We start from the raw sequence: 21132 nt of genomic DNA on the forward strand, positions 1-21132 counted from the left end.
TATCAAGTAACAAATTGAATGTTTAATCTTCCTCCATGCAGATTGCGGATGGCGAGGTGGCCGCGGTCTCACGGCAAATTGAGAGTTCTCTGGTGGCTCGTGGAGTGTCTGCTATTTTGCCTTTGGAGGCCAATAGAGGGTGTCAGCAGGGCTTTGTCAAAATAGATCACGAGCATGAAGTTGTAAAATTGCAATTTACAACAAAAAGACTTTGGGATAACAGGGAAATCTTAGGCATGCTAAATACATGGCAAATATTTGGAGAGGCTTTGTAAGCAATTTAAATATTGTTAGGGGAAGTCGCTTAGCCTCTGTGGCGCATCCCAGAGGTAAAGAGAGCAATGTCTCCTATCAAGTGGTAAATGGTCTATTCCGAATGATAAAGATATTCTCCAGCCACCCGCCGATGGAGTTAAACCAATCGGCTGAAGGGCGGCTCAGAGACGGGCCAAAAACCAGACCAGAGGCTGCCCGGCGGGCGCCTCACGCCTCTCGGTGTCACGGCACTGTCCGCGGGACAGCATCTTTGCTGATTTGTTCTCCAGTTTGGATTCCCGACGGGCCTTGGGGACCCTGGGGTGGCGACAGTTTCTCTGGCTGCCCCTGTGATTGAAACAAGGCGGGGTCGGCGCTGGCCTGGAGCCGGGTGTCGCGACCCCGCAGGCCGCGGCTCAGGAGCACGTGCACCGCAGGCCCCGGCCGCCCGTTCTGCCGCAGGTCCTGTTGTATATTAATTTAAGGTGCCGTGTCTGCGCTACAAGATGACGCCACCAGCATTCTGATGAAGGACTTTGTACATGAAAAGGCTGCCTGACCCCAGCTGCGTTTGCGGGTGAGGTGGCCGGGCGGGAAGGGGCGCCCCGTGCTGTGGTCTCTGTTACGGGAGCAATTAATGAGGCTTTTTGCTCTCGGGGAAGTCATGACTCCTCATAACCAAAAAGAAAAAAAAAAAAAAAACGCACCGAAGTGGGTTTTTGCTCATTTCCTCTGTGATTCCAGGAGCGCGGCAAGAACACGTGGTCCCGAGTCGCAGCGTTGTCGGTGGCGGGGCCGACCCTGTGCTCACCCGGTGGCTGCCGTGGGCGCTTTTTGAACATGTGAGGTAGCCACAGAAAAGAAGTTAAGGGATCTGGCCGGCTTTTTTTTTTTTTCCTTTTAAGAGGATATTCTGCACTTAATTCCTCCTGATGGCTGTCCTTAATCCCTTTAACATCTCCCAAATTAAGGGTGAGGGTGTCTAGTCATTAAAAAGCGAATGAAGGCCTCGCCCCGCCTTCGCTTCCCAGCTCCCCGGGGTGTGTTGCCGGCCATTTAGCTGCCGGGGACTGCAGAGGTCAGGAGTGGCTGCGGACAGAGCCCCTGAGGAGGAAGCCTGCAGGCACAGGAGCCGGAGAGTAAGGTGGGGACACCCAGCTGGAAGGAGGGGCCTGTCCCAAGTTTGCAGGAGGGAGCTGAGCCCTGTGGCACCAGGGTGTCTGCAGCTCCCCGTCCGAGCCTCCTGAGAAGCCCTCTAGTGGCGACAAGCGGCACTGCGCTCCTCTCTGCCACCAGCACTAACCGGGTCCCTCTGGACCCCAAGATCGGTGTGCACCCCTCCCCAGCAGGGCGGCTGTGAGGAGCGCAGAGGGGTGGGTGTTTGGACCTCTCTGTGGGCCCCAACGCAGTGATGGGAACATGCCCGCTGCCCAAGGGCCAGGGCTGACGGCAAGCGGAGGTGACAGTCGGTGTCCTTTGCGGAGAGCAGACCGGAGCTTTCTGAGGATGCTAACCTGCCTTGTCGGTGGGATGGCGGCCGGTTCCGTCAGGTTATCCTCTTGGAAAGTTTAGTTGTCTGGAGGCCCTGCCCCCGCCTTCCCTCCTGGGGCCGAAAGGGGGGCGCTTTTCCTGGTAAACTTTCTCTGTTGTCACTCCCCCGGCCCACGCCTGCCTTTTGTAGAGTCCCGTGTCCTCTGCTCACACGGGGGTTTGGATAATTCTCTACCTTTTTTTTCTTCTTTTTTTTGGGTAATTGCAGAATCATAAACTATTTTAATTTCAAGGTTAGCAATTTTCTCTTGCATACTTAATTTATAATTAGCTGGTTTATAAACCTGTTCTGCGAATATAATTTTACTGTTGCCAAATGTTCTTCATGAATAATTAAGGGCAAATCCCTATTTATCAAATTATTAATATACCTAATAGCCTTGTTTTCATAAACAATGCACCGGAGTTGGATTTAAAGAAAACCTCTCCCAGGGATCGGGTGCTGGTTCCCACCACAGCCAGGGCCTGCTCTGGTGTCTGCACAGAGGGACACTTGTGCTGCGTTGATGTCACGGCCCCCGGCCTTCTTTCCTCCACAAAAGCCCAGGTATCAGTAGCTGGACAAACACAATGGCCATTCACCAGTGGGACTGGCCTCCTCGGCCCCACGAACAATGTTGTTATTTGTTCTAGCAATTCACCAGGAGCGTTTTTGGAGGAAATGTAACAGATGAAACCATCCTTTGAGCCTTTAAAAATCTCTCTGGCATAATCCTACCTTTCTCAGCAGTGTCCGCTGCTCAAAGTGAGGAAAGCCACTCTTTCGTGGGAGTTTGGACCTAAGGACATAAGAAGCCACCGTCCCAGCCCTCCAGCCCTCCGAGCTGGGCCGGATAAGTAAGATTCAGGCGCAGAGGCGGAGGAAGAGCCTAGCATGTGCTGCTTTGTGGAAGGGAAGTGAGAAATCATGCTGGGGGTGTGTGTGTGCACAGATTTCACGGAGGATGGCAAAACTGTCCTTTCTTTCTCTGCCGGAACCCGGAGCATCGTCTCACTCGCAGCAGCTTCGCAGCTCACACTGATCAGGAGTTTGAGTGATCGAAACAATAAGCTCAGCCCGATGCCGGTTGGGAAGGATTCATTGAAAAGCAAACTTGTGGGGTGTATCACCACGAGTTTCTGTGTGGCCTCTGTGCTCCCCGTAGGGCATTTCTGGGGACGGGGCATCTATCAGGAGCAGGCAGCCGGGCCGCCCGGCCAGGGGTTTGGCGTGGGCCGTTGCCACTGGCCGGCTCCTCGTACCCGGCCCTGAACGGAGGCAGGGGCCTTGCTCCTGTCTCCTTGGGGCTGGCATGTGTGAGCCCACTCGCCATGTGTGTGCGACTCCATGTGTATGATTCATTCCAGAGCAGTTTTAGTCTTCATAAAATATTCATTTTGGTTGTGCAGGGCCCTGTAATTGCCATCTCTCACCCTGAATTATTTATACCTTGCACAGACTGACAAAGCTTTGCCATGCGGCCCTAGATGAATCAGAAACACGGATCTTTGCTGCCAACAGCATTATAGCTTCACAAAATACGGCCCCGGCGTCATTCTGGGCTGCCTCATCTCTAAACCCAGCTTTTCTTGATTTGACACTTTCTTTACTCTTCCATTGTCTTAGTCGGGCAGAAAGGTTGCCCCTCAACGCGGAGCAGCAACCTCTCCTGCCTGCATTACAGCCGCTGTGCTTCACAGGGCTAATGCATCTTTATTGCCCTCACTTTTTTATGCTCGGTAACAAGGCAGTGCTTGGGCTCACTTTAGAGCCATATATTATACATTAGCGATAAAATGATGCAAATAGTCCCGAATACTCTTCAAACAGATAGCGGGGATCAGCCCGACTCTAGCTGCTTGTCACAGAAACAGAAAATAAAAGGTGACTTGCGAAGTTGGTCCGAGACCCCCCCCCCCAGCTGCAGGCTGTGGGCAGGCCCAGGAGGGGGCCCCAGGTGGGGCGGAGACTTGTCTGGGCTTCTCTGTGGGTGGAGGAGGCCCTTGGGGAGGAGGCTGGGCACCCTCAATGCACCGGTTCCCATGCAGCCTCTCTCCTGCCCCGGGCCTCCCCTGCCATCTTCCCCTGAAGTCTCTGCAGCCAGGCAGGGACTGTTTCCCCTGGCTTGCTCTCACCAGCATGAAGGACGCCTCTCTCGCCAGGGGACAGGGCTTCCCCTCTTCCTGCCCCCTAAATGTCCAGTAGATGGACATTTAAGTGAAGGACGTGGGAATATTTAGGAAAAACTGCGTTAGCATGAATTAGGCCCTGGGAGGCCGGAGCCCAGCTCCTCCGCCAACCTTGCAAAACTAGAAAGGGAGGCAGCCCCGCTGGCTCTGGAGGCGGGAGCGTGCCTTTCTGAGCCGAGACAATGAGAACCTCCAACAATTCCAGGGAACAATCCCCGTGTGCCCAGGGCTCCAGAAAAGCGGCTCGGGGAACGTTCCCGCGGAGCTGCGGGGCGGCGTGGGGAGCCCAGCCAGGCCCGCGGATTTTAACGCCTCGGTCCTGCCCCGAGCCCCAGAAACGGATTAATTTATGGCCCCTGGCTCATCCACACGGCGGAGGCGAGGAGAGGAGCCCGGTGCTGCTCCGGGTAATGGATGACCTGGACACACATTTCTCTTGTATTTGTTGACACGCAGGAGTAATGAAGTTAAAGCTCCGCACACATGTGCCCCCTCATTAGGGTGCATTACCTGCATTAAAACTAATAATTGCCACTCAGAGCTGTGCTCCCATTAATCATTTATAATGTTTTAATAAGTTTTTAATCAGGACCTAAAAGGCTGGAGAGGCCGACGTCGGCAGGTTCGACACTGGTGTCCTCCGTGTGTGCCTGGGCTTGATTTAAAATGGGATTTTTTTTATTAATAATTCAACCCGCAAAGAAGATCGTTTTTAATGAAGCAGGCTGGCGTTGCGTGGGGAAGCTGTGCATCTGGGCAAGAAAAGAGATTTCCCCGCTTGAAAACCGGAAGAAGAAGGAAAAAAAAAACCCCGCCACAGAAAGAGTCCCGTTCGTTTTGGGAATGATCTCCACCCGTCGCCAACGGGAGTCAGAACGGCCGGGAGGGCGTCGCGGCTTCACGGCCCTAAAACGCGCGCACGCGTGTGGCGGGAGAGGTCCGGAACCCCAAGTTCGGATAAGCACGGGCGCTTAATCTTTGCGCGCAAAGTCTCTGAAAGTCTCCCCTGGAGCTGGCAACAAGTCACGGGGGCATCTGATGTGAGCCAAGTGATGCTGGCATTTTTCTTAAGTAAGGAGCTTCATGATCAGAGCTGGCAAATAGAGCAGTGTCCAGAGGGAGCGAGGGAGCTGTTTTAATGAGCCCGCAGCGAAAGACAAAATACAGACTGATTGACAGCGCGAATGATCTGCCGGGGGAATGATGTCAGGGCCGCGGCGCCCATTAGAAATAGAGAAATAGGTAAGGGGGGTGGGGGGGAGACGGGCGCTTGAAGCGGAAGCCCCAGTGTAAATACAGCGCGCGTCACGGAGCGCCTGTGTTGTGCAGTTGACTTCTTTTAAACAGATAACCTTATCAAAACCATCACGCAACATCAGAACAGTTCCAGAAAATACTAACTAGGATCCTGACAGCGAGCCGGGGCGGCGACTGGCTGCGCCCGGAGCTCTGGGATGCCTTTGCTTTTCCCGGTGTCTACCTGGTTTTTTTTTTACTTTATCTGAGCACGTTAAAACCACCCGGAAAAAAGTTTAATGCAAGTCATACAAATTTCTCCAACAGAAGGACTCGGCAGGCTCTGTTCTTGGGGGGGGGGGGGGGGCGGGCCGTGGGACTGGCCGGCAAAGCTATTAAATCCCATCAGATCTCTCTGGCATCATTTTAATGAGAATCATCGTGAAAGAACAAGATCGTGGTATCTATAAGAGCCTCTTGACAGCCGCCGCTGAAATTGTGATGAAAAGAGAAACCATTATAGCACAAACTTAGCGATAAGGCCCTTCGGAGGGATGGCGGGGCCTAGTGCGGCTCCGGACCGTGAAGGGTTAATTTTCTAAACCTAATAATGTTCGATAGTGAGGTATTTGTCAGGAGATAAAGAAGTGATAGAATCTGGGAAGTGGGTCCCTGGGCGATTGTAGTACAAATATTGTTAATGCGGTGTGGTTACTCCAGCGAAGGGAAGTAAAATAGCTCTCGTCCACCGGAGACAGGCTCCGCTACAGTGGCGCAGACCTCCAGACAAAGGCCAGCCGCCGCTGAACTGCGAGTCAAGCCGTGGATATTTTCAAATCCTCCAACGTCTACATTTACATGCGGGACAGCGTGCGTGCCGGGGCGGGGGGCGGGGACCCGCCGTGGGGAGTCAGGCAGCCCAGCCCTCCTCTCTCCCAGGGAGGGCCCCCCCCCAAAAAGACATCTGGGCCCGGCTTTAAAATTCACTGTCACCCGCTGCCCCCTTCATGATGACGTCATGTAGGCACAAGTATATGAGACTCATAACTTGAAATGTACAAGAATTTAATAAGTCTGGTGTTAAAGCAATTTGTCATGGCATATTTGAAGAATAAATCAGACTAATGGGGCAGATTTTCCTCCCGTCTGGCATTAAAGACCGTGAGCCCCGTAAGAGCTAATGGCAGGAGTGGGAGAGAAAGAGAGGCCTGACATTAAGACCCTCGCATTTTGGAAACCCGATCCGTATTGACCTGTGTCCTATCTGGGAGCGCAGATCTGATGTCAGCAGAATGTAGCTTGTGTAGGAACTGCTCATTACAGGGCCTGTGAAGGAAGCAGTGTCTCCGAGCGCCAGAGCCCGATCGGCTAGGATTGCTCAGTAATCAATACGGCAGCGACGGATGGCCGGCGTGAACACACCACAGCTGCGGCCACGGCTTTCAGGGACTTCCCAGTAATTAGCAGGGACTTCGAGGAAGCACTCCACCGGTCACTTTCTTATCAGTCACAGAAAAGTCTCTTAAAGGCTCTATCTTTTCATTTGACTCTTTAACTCTTTCCTTCCAAGGGCGCAGTCTCGCGGTCGGGCACCCCGAGAGGGCCGCGGGCCCGTCTTCCTCTCCCGTGGGGAGGGGGCGCGCGGAGGCTGTTGCAGTGGGATCGAAGCAGGAGGGACACTACTGGAAATTAACCATTTCAGAGTGAACAGTTCAGGGGCTTTTAATTCGTTCACGAGGTTGTGCCACCACCGTCGACTTCCAGACGTTTTTGTCCCCCCACAAGGAAACGCTGAGCCCACTGAAACAGTCACTCGCCGTGGCCCTCCCCCAGCCCCCGGCACCTGCCAGTGGGTGGCGACTTCTCCATCTGCCTTCTCTGGTTGGTGTTCCACGCTCACGTTTTCTCACCAAGATTATTACGTATTAACACAGCGTCCTGGCTTTGCGTTCCAGAGTCAGTAGCTGAAAAAACGGGGGGGGGGTGAGGGGTTGGATCTGGAATGGGGTCTCCACAGTTCGTGGGGACCCCCGGAAGCTGCCGGCGCCGCGACTCGCAGGCGAGCGCCTTGGGGTTTTGACGGATGACACGGGCCCATCCGTTGCCACGTTAGTTTGTTGCTTGTTAAGAGCTCTGCCTTAAACCGGGCAAGTGAGCCATCCCCCATTAAAGACACCACTGTTTTTCACTCTTGACTCAGATTTCCCCGATTTCCCATAATTGAGGCCCAGAAGAGCAGGTCAGCTGCTAGGCCTGGGGCTGGAGTTGAGGGTGGGAGGTGTCTGGCGGGGGGAGCCTGGGGTCCTTCCCCTGAGTGGCGTTTAACCTGCGCGGAGGTGGACGCTAGGAATCCCCGGTCCTGTCCTCACAGGGCCCCTCAGGGCCGCACCTGGCAACACAGTGTCACTCACGGCTTCAAGCCGGGCAAGGCCAGGCCTGGAACAGTCTACAAAGTAACAATTAACAATTAAAAGCAACAGCTCCCATGCGTAGGGCTCCAGAGGTGCTGAGAATAGGTGATTTCAAACAAGTGATACCCGCATGCAAAGGGCCACCAGTGGGAAGGCTCAGAGCCCCCTTTTCTCCCGTGGCCGGGGCACGCATCGAGCCCGCCGCATTTCTAGGGAGACAATCCATTTCTCCTTTGACCAGAGGGAAAGGAATCATTACGACGTGATTAGTGGCTTCAGTTGGGTGAAAAACAGCAGTCCCGGGGCAGGCGGCGAGCACTAGGGGTATTAATTACCCCACACTCGCTGGCAACGCAGTTCCGTCAGCAACTTGGCCACCGGTAAGCTGCGGCTTTTGCTGCGAGTGGGCGAGTTCTCCGTTGGAGACAGGAGGGGGAGAAGCGGTGTCAGCTGAAATGCGTCTCCTCACTTTTCTCTGACAAACCAAATTCATTCCTTATGTAATTGATAACGGCCTTGGCCAATTATTTCACACATTACAATACACAGAGGCCCCCTTTACAGGTTTTGCAGGGCTGTAATTAGCTATGCTAATATCCCCTTTATTGGCCCTAATATTGCTCAACACCTTTTGCCATCCCGGAACCCACGAGAGCCCCGTGGCCTGTCAGGACCGCTGATTATTGAGAAGGATAGCTTTAATCAAACATAATTGCAGTTAATTTTTCTCTCCTGCTCTCTGTTGCCAGCGCCTAATGCCACGGACTCCTTGATATTCCATTAAATTACAATTAAACAGCCTCCTTTGTTTCTGATCGTCCTGAACAACACCACAAAGTTCTGGAGCGGCTTACAGGAGCGCTGTTTGGTCCTAATTGCCCGCTCGCTCACAAAGGGCCAATTTGCACAATGCCCATGTAGAATTTAAACAGTTCATAATGTAATGGATATTACACAGGAGCCTAACACTACAATTAAAATGATTTTCATCAGATAGGGAAGCTCTGGTTAATCAGCTTCATAAAAGTAAATATAAATGAACTAATTCATAGCTTAAACACACAGATACGGAGCCGACTTTGAGATTAGTTACTGCGGCGGGGGCCGGCCCTTCCTTGTGGGATACCTGCAGCGGCCCCACTTAAAATGCCCATCCCGTTACGCTCTTTAGGCCCTTGGTTCTGCCACGCAGTGCATGGGCACTGCCCGAGCGGATTCTGACGCGGACGCCACCAGGGCCAAACTTCCAACTTCCCTCCGTGGGGACAGCTGTGTCCACGGCCTCTGTTTGGCGCAATCGGGTCACTGTCCCTGCAGAAGAAGGGAGGGCGGGCCTGGGAATTTCTAGCTCCAACTGAAGGTCTCAGTTGCTGGACCCAGCGGGTGCTCCTGAATTCGAGGGACATCCCCCAAACCCCCTCTTCTAAGCGCCAGCGAGATTGCCCAGGTGGCCACCTCTCCTTGTCCGCAAATGCTCCGAAAGAGGAGACCCGACTTCGGGAGCGATGAGATCACACCTTTCCCCCTTCTCACCGCAGCTGAGAACTCCCCAGGATTCTGCGTGTTGTTTCTGAGCAGAATGTGACGGGGGACTTTCGACGTGGTGTGCGGTGTGCCCGGAGCCACTGCCTCCCCTCTTGCCCGGGAGAAACAAGTAAATAAAGCCCATATTTCAAGCTTGATTTACTCTGGTACCTACTGTGAAAGATGATGACTCTTTAGGGAAATAAAGACAGGGTCAGGGAATTAGTGTACATAATGGTCATTTTGATGACGGGCCAACAGCTGCAAAAGGAAACACACTGTACACAATTAAGCGTAATGTACTAATGACAGGTTAGGGTTTTTATCGCCTCCGCCATCGAGCAGCAGATCCACGCTTAGCAGTAATAAAGAGTTTATTGGTGTTCACGCCAAAGATTTTCTGACATAGGAAAGATTTTTCCTTCCCTAACAAGAGTGTTCAATCCTTTGTGTCCCGGCCTCTGGAAGGGAGATATGTAAACGACTGTCAGGTATTTCTTAGGGGAAAAAAAAGCCCATTAAAGGGTAATTGAGGCAAGGGCGAGACTTTACCATTGGATGACCTCCCGTGTTGGGCCCCCGTTTTTCTCACCCCCCTCCCCAAATACCGTCACAGGGTGTCGGGTGAAACTGTGCCAGGCCTGCAGTCAGCGGCCAGACCAGGCCAGACCGAGCCGTCCACCGTCCGTCTCATGGCGGCTCCACTGAATCCTTGAGCACGTTGTAGCCAATACGAGGGTGACAAGTAAGCACAGGGCTCCCCTCCTCGCCGCTGGAGCTGCCTGTCTGTCCCTGGTTTATGTCCTTGGGACTAGAGTTGTTCAAGGGATCCCGCTCCCCGGGGCCACACACTCCAGATCTCTCCCAAGTCCTGACATTGTGTGTGAGATGCTGGGATAGGAGCCCACCCAAGATAAGTGCGCGTGTGAGTGTGTGCACCTGCCCCGGAGTCGACCCCCGAGAGTACCCAGCACCCAACTCTGTTGGGCTACTTTCCGACCCTGACGACGGTGGAGGCCCCGCTGGTCAGAGGGCCCCCAGCCCCCGCTCTGTGCTCTCCGAGGTACAGGGGTGAGCTGGCTAAAAAGACATCGAGGCGTCCGGAGGCGCCTCCTCCGAGGGGGAGCCTTGCCCATCACAGGAGCTCCCGGGGACGGCTCCGCGTGACGAGCCGCTCCTCGGGCAGGCGCCTGCTTGGGAGATTAGCCGGCTGGTAATGGGCGGCATAATTGCGCCGTGCGGCTGTCCCCGAAGTGAAAACCTAATTGCCTGAGAGGACGATAACTTTGTGACGCCCTCACCTTGTTAGGCCCTTTCTGATGCAGTTCAAGTGCGGAGTGGCCGCAGGTGCGCCTAATTTACCTCGCCGCAGCGCGCGGGGTTTAATTGCGGTGGTTGTTAGGAAAAATTGGTGGGTGGAATTTCAAGTGACTGGCTGTGCTGATGGCAGATGGTGTTCAGAGGCACCGTGAGCTAAAGTGTAGGTGAGGTGAGTTAATAAAAGATGTAAATTCCGGCCTAAAATAGCGAGGCCGCGCCATATGTAAGAACATTTAATTGAGGGGCCGCGGTTCTCCTGCCGGGATGAAAAGCGGTCCGGGGTCTGGTGGGCGTGAGTCAGGGACGGACCTCAGTCTGCGGAGGCTTTCCATTTTCGGATGTGACGCTCGTCCACAAGGAGCCCTGAGCCTCAGGTTGAGTTCAAGGAAATCATGTGAAACCTTCTAGAAAGGAACCGTCCTCATGTGGGGCAGGCAGTATTTGGAAAGAAACCAGAGAAGATCCCCGTGTAGCCTTGCTGGGCGGGGCGCTCAGACACCCAAGGAGAGCTCAGGTGGATGTGGCCTTCTCGAGATGAGCACAGGGGTGCAAGGACAGGGCCCCACCGTCCCTGTGGTGTTACAGCCGGGCTCCCAGTGTCTGTACCGCAAGCCAGAGCACCCCCGTTTGTCACTGAGCATGCAGGGACGGGGTGGACATGCTGATGTTTTGGTCACAGCATCTCAACACACTGTCAGGACCCTGAGTCTTCATGCCTCACCATGCAAGGGCAGGTCTCGGCGAGAGTAATCAGCCCCGGTCTGGTCCAGGACTGGACCTGCTTCTCCCCTCTGCCTGAGCATGGGTGTCATTGTCATATCAAGAGGCGTTGATGACACCCTTACAGACACACGTAGGCCTTGCATGGAAGTCGTGGTGGTTCCTAAAACAACACCCCAAATCCTTCCTTTTCTTAAGAGTTGTACCTGTTGTAACTTTTTAAAAAGCACCTTGGCCCTGCACGTTATGGCTCAGTTGGTTGAGTGTCGTCCTGTACACTGAAAGGTTTTGGGTTCGATTCCTAGTCAGGGCACATGCCTGGGTTGCAGGTTCAATCCCTGGTTGGGGTGTGTACAGGAAAGCAACCGATCGATGTTTCTCTCACTCTCTCTAAAATCAGTAAGCATGTCCTTGGGTGAGGAGTTTTAAAAATTGCATCTTCAAAAGTGTTTACATAGGCGGGGATGTCCTCTGGGGTTAGGGCTGCTGGAGAGAGCAGCGGGTGCCGTGGAACTTGAATTTTGGATAAACAATGAATAATTTTTCAGGACAGGTATGTCCCATAGCACACCTCTCTTAAAAAAAATGTTGTTTACCCAAAATTCAAGTTTAACTAGGCATCCTGTGGTTTTATTTGCTGACGTTGGCAGTCCCCCCGGGTTGGACGTTTCCCTAATGGTTCAGGGCCAGTCCTGCAAAGATCCAGGCAGGAAATGGCCAACCCAAGTCACCGCTGTTCTAATAAAACTTGGAACCCATCATGTTAAGACAAATGTAAGTCACTGTGAAGATCTTCTACGCCGGCTGTCAGACCCAGGCGCCTGCATCACCCCACCCCGCAGGGCAGCTAGCAGTTGGGTGTGTGGGGCAGCCTCCTCCAGGCCCCATGCAAGAGTGTCTTTCAAAAAAGCATCTGTCTCTTGTCTGATAACCCTAACACATATCCATTTTTTTTTTGTATTTTTGTAGATTCTTTCTAAAGTTTTTCCTCAAGTGCAATCAGAACTGTCTGAAGAATGCAGGGAACCCTCGAGATATGCGGAGATTCCAGGTACACGCTCCTCAAAAACCCCCATACCCTGGGCCTGCCTTTTAAGATGAAGTTTGATTCTCTGATGATGCAATTGTTCAGAACATGATCGTTAGTTCTCAAGGGCTTGGGAGTAAAACCGGAATTGGTTCATTGGATACAATCCTTAAGTCAGATGCTTTAAACAGGATGTGTCCTCTTCAGTATTCGGGATTCACTGTGTCCATTCATTCATTTCTGGCCCACAAGGAACTGAAGCAGCTCTGAGGACATGGCCTATGTTTCTGCCCCGATTGCCAGGTGTGCTCTAGGGCGGGCACCTAGACATCAGCTAGCAGAGCTATAGATTAAATTGGGGCTCTCTTTCCCTGCAGCCGTGGTAGGCCTAATGGGTGTAATTCATATTTGAATTTTTCCAAATAGGGTCCTGTTAACATTAGCATCTAAATTAGCCTGTTTCTCTGTCATCCGTGGCTGTTCATACTTGATGGACTAGAATTGGGAGCCCGTGCCCAAGATCTTTTAGGACTCAATTGGTTTCGATCGATTTTTCCTGGGGGAGAGGGGTACACTCAAGACCTGCCCTCCTCACGGAGGGAGCCTTACCTGTTGGACACTGGCCTCTACAGATGCCAGGACGTTTCCTGGCTTAGCTGCCCTCCCCCGAGGCCTGACGATTTCTTGCCTCCTCAATTCCTCGCCCAGTTCCTGGACCACTCCTGGGCCCGGGATGACTCAGTCTCTGGTTCTCGCCCAGGAGGACTTCATGTCCAGGAGAGAGGTGGAGAGCTGGCCGCCTTCAGGGATGAGTGATGAACAGTTTTCTTGCCTTAGTTTGTGGAGGATTAGGAGGTTACTTCGGGGCGAAGGGTGCTCTGTGGACATGATGGATCATTTTGCTGATTTTAGTTGTAAAAATATTCTGGGCTGGGTCACAAACCTGCTGCTGGTCCCTACCCGTCAGAGAAGAACTTGGCAGCTAATACAAATGACAGCTACATTGGACAAGTTGACCATCAAACCGCTCAAGGTGCTTTTGGAAATTTAACTTATGCTTTAGTGTTTTAGCAAAAGGTGGGACATCTGTCTCTATATAGCCAAGCAGCCAATCAGAGAAGGGTGCCTGGGCTTGCCCACGTCACGCTCTGGGGCTGGGGACAGTGCCTCTTGCAAACAGTTGGCTGCTTCCATTTGCCTGGCACAAGGCTCCACAGGTGCTCCTGACTCGCCTAAGCGGCGCTGGGCTCGCTCACCCCTGAGCCCAGCAGCGGCCCCCGCAGCCTCCATCGCAGGTAGAGCCCGCAGCTCCTAGAAAGGCTTCCTCCAGCCTCCCCGGCTAATCCCCCTGCCTCTCGGAGGTTTAACTGGATTTACCAGTAGGTCTGGGCTTACCCGGTATTTCCACCTGGCCTCACAATCCCGCATCTTCCTATAGGTGCACCGCAGGGCAGGCCCGGGCTGAGAAACAACACACGGCTTGTCTGTTTCTCTTTGCTGAACCACACACTTTTCCCTTGGTGACTGACCTATATAGAGATGACAGCAGAGACAGTGCCCTTTACTTCATTTTCACGTTTCTTGTTTCTTTAACATACCAGGGTCTAGTTATTTTAAAAGGGTCAAGTCCGTGTCTCAGTGCTGGTTATGTGTCTTTGCATCACCGGGCGGGGCTTGGCAGACAGACCGGAGGAGGGCGCCCGGGTCAGCAGCGCAGCCCCGCGGGCCCTGGGCGGAGGCCCCCAGGTCACTAGTGGAACCAGAGTGCGTGGGCACCTCCTCCCTACCGGGCAGTGAGGGGGCGCTGCCCTCTGGGCAGCAAAGAAGATGCTGAGAGATCTGAACTTGGGTCTGGGGATGCTGAGGTGGCACCTTTCAAGGCTCAGAGGGGCCAGATACTGGGGAGGCTCTGACAGTCTGGGTAATGCCCACAGGGGAGAGAACTGTCGAGGAGAGTGCCCCAGTGAGGGAGCTTTGGGGGTACAGTGCTCCCTGCCCTGCCTCAGGCCTCTTGTGGGGCCCGAGGTTTTTATAAAAGATCTGTTACTAACCCGCGCATTCATGTCTATGTATGTAGTTGGCCTTTTCTTAACCCACAAATACGATTTTAAAAAATAAGTTTTTCCTCTTCATAGACAGTTTAAGAGCAGTTCTAGGTTTACAGAAAATTTCACAGGAGTACAGAGAAGTCCCATGTACCCCCCGAGCCTCCTCCCTCAGTTTCCCTGATTATTAAGGCCTTGCGGCAGGTGGCGCATTTGCTACATTGGAGGAACTGATATCGATACATTGTTACTAACTAAGGTTCACTGTAGCTTCGGCTCCTCACGGTCATTTCCGGGGTGTGTTCTGATGCGTGCAGACTGAGCAGGGCAGGTGGACGTGGCTGTGAACCCCTCTGGCTCCCCCTCGCCTGCTCAAGCCCGACATTTCTGTGGGGTGTGGCGCTCTCTAGGTGGTGTTAGCCGCCACCTCTGTCCACGTGTGGCAAAGAGCCAGGCTCCAGCCCCAGGGGCCCTGACTTGGACCTAAGATGGGAGTCTCTCACCCCAAGGAGGGGCCATTCCCTGGGCAGACCAGGGTCCTCGCCATCCTTGCAATGAACTTGAGAGAGGATGCTTTCCCTGGACTGAGCGCACTTTCACTGTTCATGTTCAACTCGGCCTATTCACATGCAAAAACGTTCATTACCAGACATTCCGTGTAATTGTGAAACTGACCCCATCCTTTGCGGGCAGCGGGACGCTCCTGATTTATGGAGCCTTTTTTGGCAACAGAATCCTCACCACTCTTCAAGGACAGTCTCAAGTGAACTAATTTTAATTAGATAAACTATCCAATCAATATGTGAACAGATCAATCAAAACAGCAGCTTTAAAATGAGTGGCCAGAGGGGTGTTTCCGAAGCTAATGGGTAGAAGAGTATTTCTCTGAATTGAATTCACTTGTTAGCATAATAGGAGATTAAACTGTAATTAGGGTAGCAGGTTTTCAAGAGATGCAATCTCCAGTCAAAACAAAACCAAACAAAACCCACCCACCCACCCCCATTAGCCAAAAAAAGCTGTGAACGCCCGTCCGCTGGCGGAGGCTCTCCAGGAACAAGCGGGAGCTGCGAGTGCTCGCGTGTGCCCAACGGGTAGCCGTGCTCCGCTGTGCCAACTCCACTTTCAATCCACTTCATCTCCGCAGGTTGTTGTGTCGACCACAGTCAACGTGGACGGCCACGTGCTGGCCGTGTCCGACAACATGTTTGTGCACAACAACTCCAAACACGGGCGGCGGGCCCGCCGCCTAGACCCGTCAGAAGGTACGGCCCCTTCTTATCTGGAAAATGGTAGGCACATGTTACATGTCTTTTTTTATTTGCGACGCTTCTTTTTCTTTGCACCATCCTTTATGTTGATTCATGCCCAGTGACTGACCCCAGCCCCCCTTTGCTGGTCAGGCCCCCTCCCCCCCGGGCCGGGGCAGGGCCTGGGTGGGACCGAGTGGTCCGGGCCGGGGTCCTCTCCGGCCTGACCCGTACTGAGGGCTCAGCTTTCCCACTCACCTCACCCACCACGGCCTTTACTGCATTGGTTGGTTTGTTTCTAAGATTTCTTTTGCTTAGAGCATTTCTTGGAATTTTAATTTATTTGGTTTTATTTTGGCTTGTCCTAAGCCCCCATCCAGAAGGTCATCTTCAGATACTTTGTGCATGTTTCGGTGGGTGGTTATGTCCTGGTCCCGTCAGCCCAGGATGGGATGGATGAATGGATGGATGGATGGAGGGAGGGAGGGAGAGAGGGAGAGAGAGTCAGAGTCACTCATGGGCGCAGGGTGGAGGGGGTAAGAAAAAATGGTAAAAGGTGTTTTGTACCAAATGCTTTCACGTGACTTCTTGTTTTGCTTGTTAAAAGAGACAAATTTTGTTAAGAGAGACAGGCAGGGACAAGTGCTCTCGGGCACTGAGTCAGAACTCAGAAACTCCGGTAGAGTGCCCTTGCCAAGCCCCTCACTCGCGCCCTGCCGCGTGCCTGCGCTCTGGCCCCCGCGATAGATCACGTCCCCTTTAAAATAAGGTCTTTTTTTCTCTATAAAGCATTTTGTAGTAATCGAGTCTGACCAATACGAGTTGTTGAGAAAGTAATGCGAGTTATTTTTTAAAAAGTGAGTTGTAAACAAAACAGCTCGAGTCAATCCTTTAGAGCAACGAGCCCATCACACCGAGTGGTTTTAAGACAAACCCTGCGTTCTGAGGTCCCCGACTCAGGAGCCGCACTCGAGGCAGCAGACCCGTTCCAGGGGTGATCCGAATGAAGTACGACTCAGACAGGAGCACTGGAGGACCGTGTATGAATCTGCTGTGGTCCACAAAAATAAACTCATTTGTTTTTCTACATTAATGACTAAGGTATAAGAGAACAAAAATATAATAATTAAAGGTCGCCCTGGGCGCCAGAGTCGTTAGAATCCGTGACGTACTGTTTATCTCCTGCCTGTGCACCGAAGGTAGGTGTGTGTTTGCCTAGCAACCGTCACTAATGAGGCTCACAATTAAGAAGGTTGAATCCCGGTCCTCGGTCCCGCTTCCCCAGAGAGCCGGAGCCCGCAACGCGATAGGTTCAAGGGGGCCCCTCAGCCCTCTGGTGTTGGGTTGTAGTCTGGGCCCCAAACCAGCCTCCTCTAATGAGCTATTATGATCTGAGCAAAGTACAAGTGTTTATTTTTGTAAGTAGCGTGAAAAAGCATTTGACTGTAAGCAGAAAATACAGCATTTAGGAAAATAAAGGCCGCTAGCGGGTACCTTGGAGAGAAAACCCAACTAATCAAAAGCTATTTGCGGAAGAGTCTTGATCAAAATTTTTTTTTTAAAATGTTTGTTTCTCTCTTTTGTTTTGAAATCAACGTTTGAACCAAGTCACTTTCTTGCAAAGGGATTGAAATACCTTGTTCCACCCCAGAAAGTGACTCATCCTTTTAAGATGCAGAGAGGTGACAGAGAAACCAGCGTGTATAGATAGGTCTTTGAGAGAAAGGCCTAAACAGTCAGGTCTCAGCTTGCTTTTTTGTGTGTTTTGTAACAAATGTCCGATCCTCGAGTGCCCTGCAAAACACGGCAGGGTCCTCTCTAGGACAAGAGACGTGCCCCAAGTTTCTGTTGCTTCCGGAGAGAGCGGGCACTTAGGATGTTCATTTTGGGGCCTGGCCACCTCGCTTCCAAACCCGTTTACGCCCCCGCCTGGTCAGGACACATCGCAGGGGCGGGGTGTCGGCTCCGAGTCAGTCCCACAGCCTTGAAGGAAAAGCGCCCCCATAAACCGCAGATTCGCCCGCGTGCAGCCTCTCCCGGCGAAGACCTCATTATCCAATCAGCTAATATTCACCAGCCGTGTACGCGCCCGCCGACGGTTTCCAAGTAAACGAATTCCCCCTGCTGTCGCCGTGGACGCCTGCCACGGCGTCCTCCGCGCTCACAGAAAGCAGGGCAGATTATTTACAGTACTGAACACAGGCGAGGGGAAAACAACCGTCTACCTTCCAGCGCGGCCCAGCAGAACGCACGCAGCCTTTTGGTTTTTTTTTTTTCCCTTTCTTGTCACTTGTCCCCTCATAAACGGCTCCAACCCTGTTTAAACCTCCCCGAGCCCTGCCCAGCACCCGGCCTGCAGTGCACGGCGATTTGCATGCCAAGCGCCGTAATGCGGTTAGGTTTATGCAATAAGGAGGCCGAATCCAGGCTGTGGGGCTTTAGCGAGTTAAGGGGAACAGATGGCCCTAGGAGAGGTAAAAGGTATAATCCTATCAGCTGGAGTATCAGCCAGCCATCTGGACATCCCAAGCACAATTACAAGACATTTTAGCAGGCAGAACAAAGGAGTCTTCATGAGGCAAGATTAGGCCTGTTTGAGTGCCTCAATATTGTGAATGCAGGGGAAGGTGACAAATGCCGTGATATTACTCAGGAGAGCCGGCTGATTAACGGGGACCGGGCCGGGCTGCTGATGAGCAGAACCCTGGATATGGTAGAGAGACCCCCAAAAGAAAAGAAAGGCAAACATCGAGTGTTCTGGTCAACCACACTGGCGGGGGGGTCAAGTGGCCTCCCTTCCGCTCCTTGAAACCCTTGCCCAGCCGCTGGACCCCCGGGCCCCCGGGCGAGCCGGTCCACGTGGGGGTCTAAGGTAGAAGTCGCAGGAGGTCAAGGCCAAGGGTGTCCTTAGCCGGGGCCTCTTGTGGCCTGCAGGCCGAGAGGGTCCTTGGTCACTGTGGCGCATGTCAGATCTGCAGGGGAGGCAAGCCCCGCCTCCTTTCCCGGAGCCTGGCAGCCCTGGGCCCCCGGGGGCCGGGCCACACGGAGAGCTCACAGACCAGGATCTGTCTGCGGGGCTGCTTCCCACAGTAGGCCCCGGGAGAGGGATGGGGGGCGCCCGGGGGGCCCCCTTCCTCACCCCGTCTCCGCTCCTCCACCTTCAGCTGCGTGCCAGCTCCTGTCATCTGCTTGAGCGTATTGTGCACGTATATCATTAGATCTCTAACGCTGTCTGTGTAATTCATTTTGCCATGGTTCCCATTGAACACATGTTCCCTCTCTATGTGCATTGAAATGTATGCAAATACGGGCAGAAGGAAGATGGCTATCGGCGGGCGGCGAGAGGCCGAGGCAGGCCGGGCGCGTCTCCGCCCGGAGCGGCGCGCATTCCGGGATGCCGGGGCCGTCCACTGGGCCGCAGCTGCCCGGGAGCAATCTCCGTGCGCGCGGTAGATCCCGCATTTTTTTTTCTTTCTTTCTTTTCTCACCTCCAAAGTAAATTTGTTTACTGTAATTTTTTTTGTGTGAATTATTTGCCATAATTGGCTGTGCTGATGAAGGTCACCCCCTTGGAGGAGACTTGTCAGTCTTTAGAGAGCTGATCCTTTTCAAATGCTCTCCATGCAATTAAGAAAAGCAAATGTCATTCGGAAGCCTCAGAAATGAAAATTTGTATGAACTTATTAGCATGAAGTCAACAGCGCTAGTTAAGGGCGGGTTCCCAGTGTGTGCTCTGCGCTCCTGCTGCAGAGGGAGATGCTCGCGGAATGAGCAAATATAACCCCCGCTAGTCCAACATTAGAGCAAACAAAGGAAGGTGGCATGTCGGCGGTCTGCTCGACAACAATAGCTAATGGTGATTAACTAGACGGTGTCTGCAAAGTGCTGCCTCTGACCCGGCAGGGGAACCGTGCACGCAGGCTTCCGGAAAACGCCCGCTTAAGAAGACGTGCAGCCACGTCTGACCCGGAGTCTAAAAAGATGATTTATCTGAAGCCGAGCTACATGGGGGCTCAGATGAGATGAGTGGTCGGATCAGGCCCCACCGTGTCCTTGGGAGGGCGCCTGTCTGCACACACCGTCCGGGGAGCGAGCAGGAACTCGCTCGGCCCTGGGGAAGCCACTTTCTGTTTACCAAGACTGGTTACTCCTTCTTGGGCAGATGTCCTCAGAGGTTGTTGGGAGCAATGGAAGACCACCCAAATGGGTTGAGTTCCTCCATCTATGGCTCTCTTTGCACCCATTCCTCCATGAACCCGGGAGGGAGAAGGGATGACCCTTGGGTGGCCCAGGCCTGCTGTGGAGAACAGAGGCCTGGACCACCTCCAGACAGCATTAGGCAGACATCTGACAAATCTTAGGGGCCACCTAGCACCCATCCCACAGGCCTACACAGCCGTTCTTTGTATACCAAAGGTAGGGAGTTAGAGTGAGTGGGCCCAGGGTCTGGAGGATGGTGCCCCAGCCAAGCAGAGAAGGCCCTGCAAGGGACAGTGATGGGCAGGAAGCCTGTGGCTAAGGAGCCCCTGCTTTGCAGGGGGCCTGCCTACAAAAGGCCATCAAAGGCAGTAGACAGTCTGCCAATACCTGGTAGAGGGGCTGATCACAGGCCGGAACAAAGCCGGCCTCTAGGAGGCTGCAGCCTTCGTTCCTGGTCCGGCCTCCACACAGGGCAGCTGGGAGCACCTTGCTGGGCCTCCTGCCTGCCTCCCTGGGCTGTGGCCTCCTGCCCCCCCCCCCCCCCCGCCCGCCCTCTGCCTACGCCCTCCCCTCCCCCCAGCAGGGCCGCCTGTGCGAGGCCAGGCCGGCAGTGCCATTGTAATAACTCATGCAAATACGAGGGCTTGGGAGACAAAGAGAGGTCAGGCCAGAGGCTCGGGGATTCCTGTCGACAAACAATATTAGATGTAAAATGCGTACCTTTGACAAAAGTATTAATAGAGTGCTTTTGATTTTTTTTCCTCGTGATGAAAAGTGAAAAGTAGTAATTGTGGAGTGACAGAGGAAAATGAAGTTTTGAACTGAAAGGCAAAGTTCGCGGATGGAAAAGCCCAACCCAATTAGCTGCGAGGGAGGGATGGAAATGCCAGGCACTTGCTCTTCCAGCCCCTCCACGGCCTTTTGATTGACTCTGCTCAGCCCCGGACAGCGGAGCAGATGAATCGGCGCACGGCGCGCACGCGAGGCTTAATCATTTGTAATCGTCGTATTTGCCCTGACACGTGATTTGCCATATCAGGCTATTTTTTTTTTTTCTTGCTCACTAGTATTTCGTGGCTTGGCCTTTGCTTTATAAAACATTTAATAGTTTGCTTTAAACACATCAGCATGCTGATCTACGGTCGCCCTTTGCGTGGCGCCTGGAGGCGCGGCCCGCCTCCCCGCCGGCTGCACCCGGGCGGCTGGAGGTGGGCTGCGTGTCGGCTCGGCTGGCCGGGGCGCTGAGGTCTGCATTCTCTGTCTTGTGTGAGCAGCCACTCCGTGCATCAAGGCCATCAGTCCCAGTGAAGGCTGGACCACGGGGGGAGCCACCGTGATCATAATCGGAGACAACTTCTTTGACGGCCTACAAGTTGTGTTCGGGACTATGTTGGTGTGGAGCGAGGTAAGCCTGTGACTTCGGG

At 53.3% G+C, this 21132-nt stretch overlaps 1 protein-coding gene across 17 annotated transcripts in view; it reads left to right on the top strand.

Moving 5' to 3' along the window:
• Positions 1–21132, top strand: part of EBF3 (EBF transcription factor 3) — a 119229-nt gene that overhangs the window by 68640 nt on the left and 29457 nt on the right. For 10 of the 17 annotated variants that reach the window (XM_081158277.1, XM_081158280.1, XM_081158268.1 and 7 more), the window contains 3 exons: positions 12156–12237; positions 15406–15550; positions 20983–21113. In XM_081158277.1, the coding sequence (XP_081014403.1) occupies positions 12156–12237; positions 15406–15550; positions 20983–21113 (358 nt within the window). The remainder of the gene's footprint in view (positions 1–12155; positions 12238–15405; positions 15551–20982; positions 21114–21132) is intronic. The other 7 variants (XM_081158278.1, XM_081158272.1, XM_081158281.1 and 4 more) reach the window with 1 other exon arrangement.

Source organism: Miniopterus schreibersii (genome assembly GCF_964146895.1).
Source record: "Miniopterus schreibersii genome assembly, chromosome: 14".
NCBI lineage: Eukaryota > Metazoa > Chordata > Mammalia > Chiroptera > Miniopteridae > Miniopterus > Miniopterus schreibersii.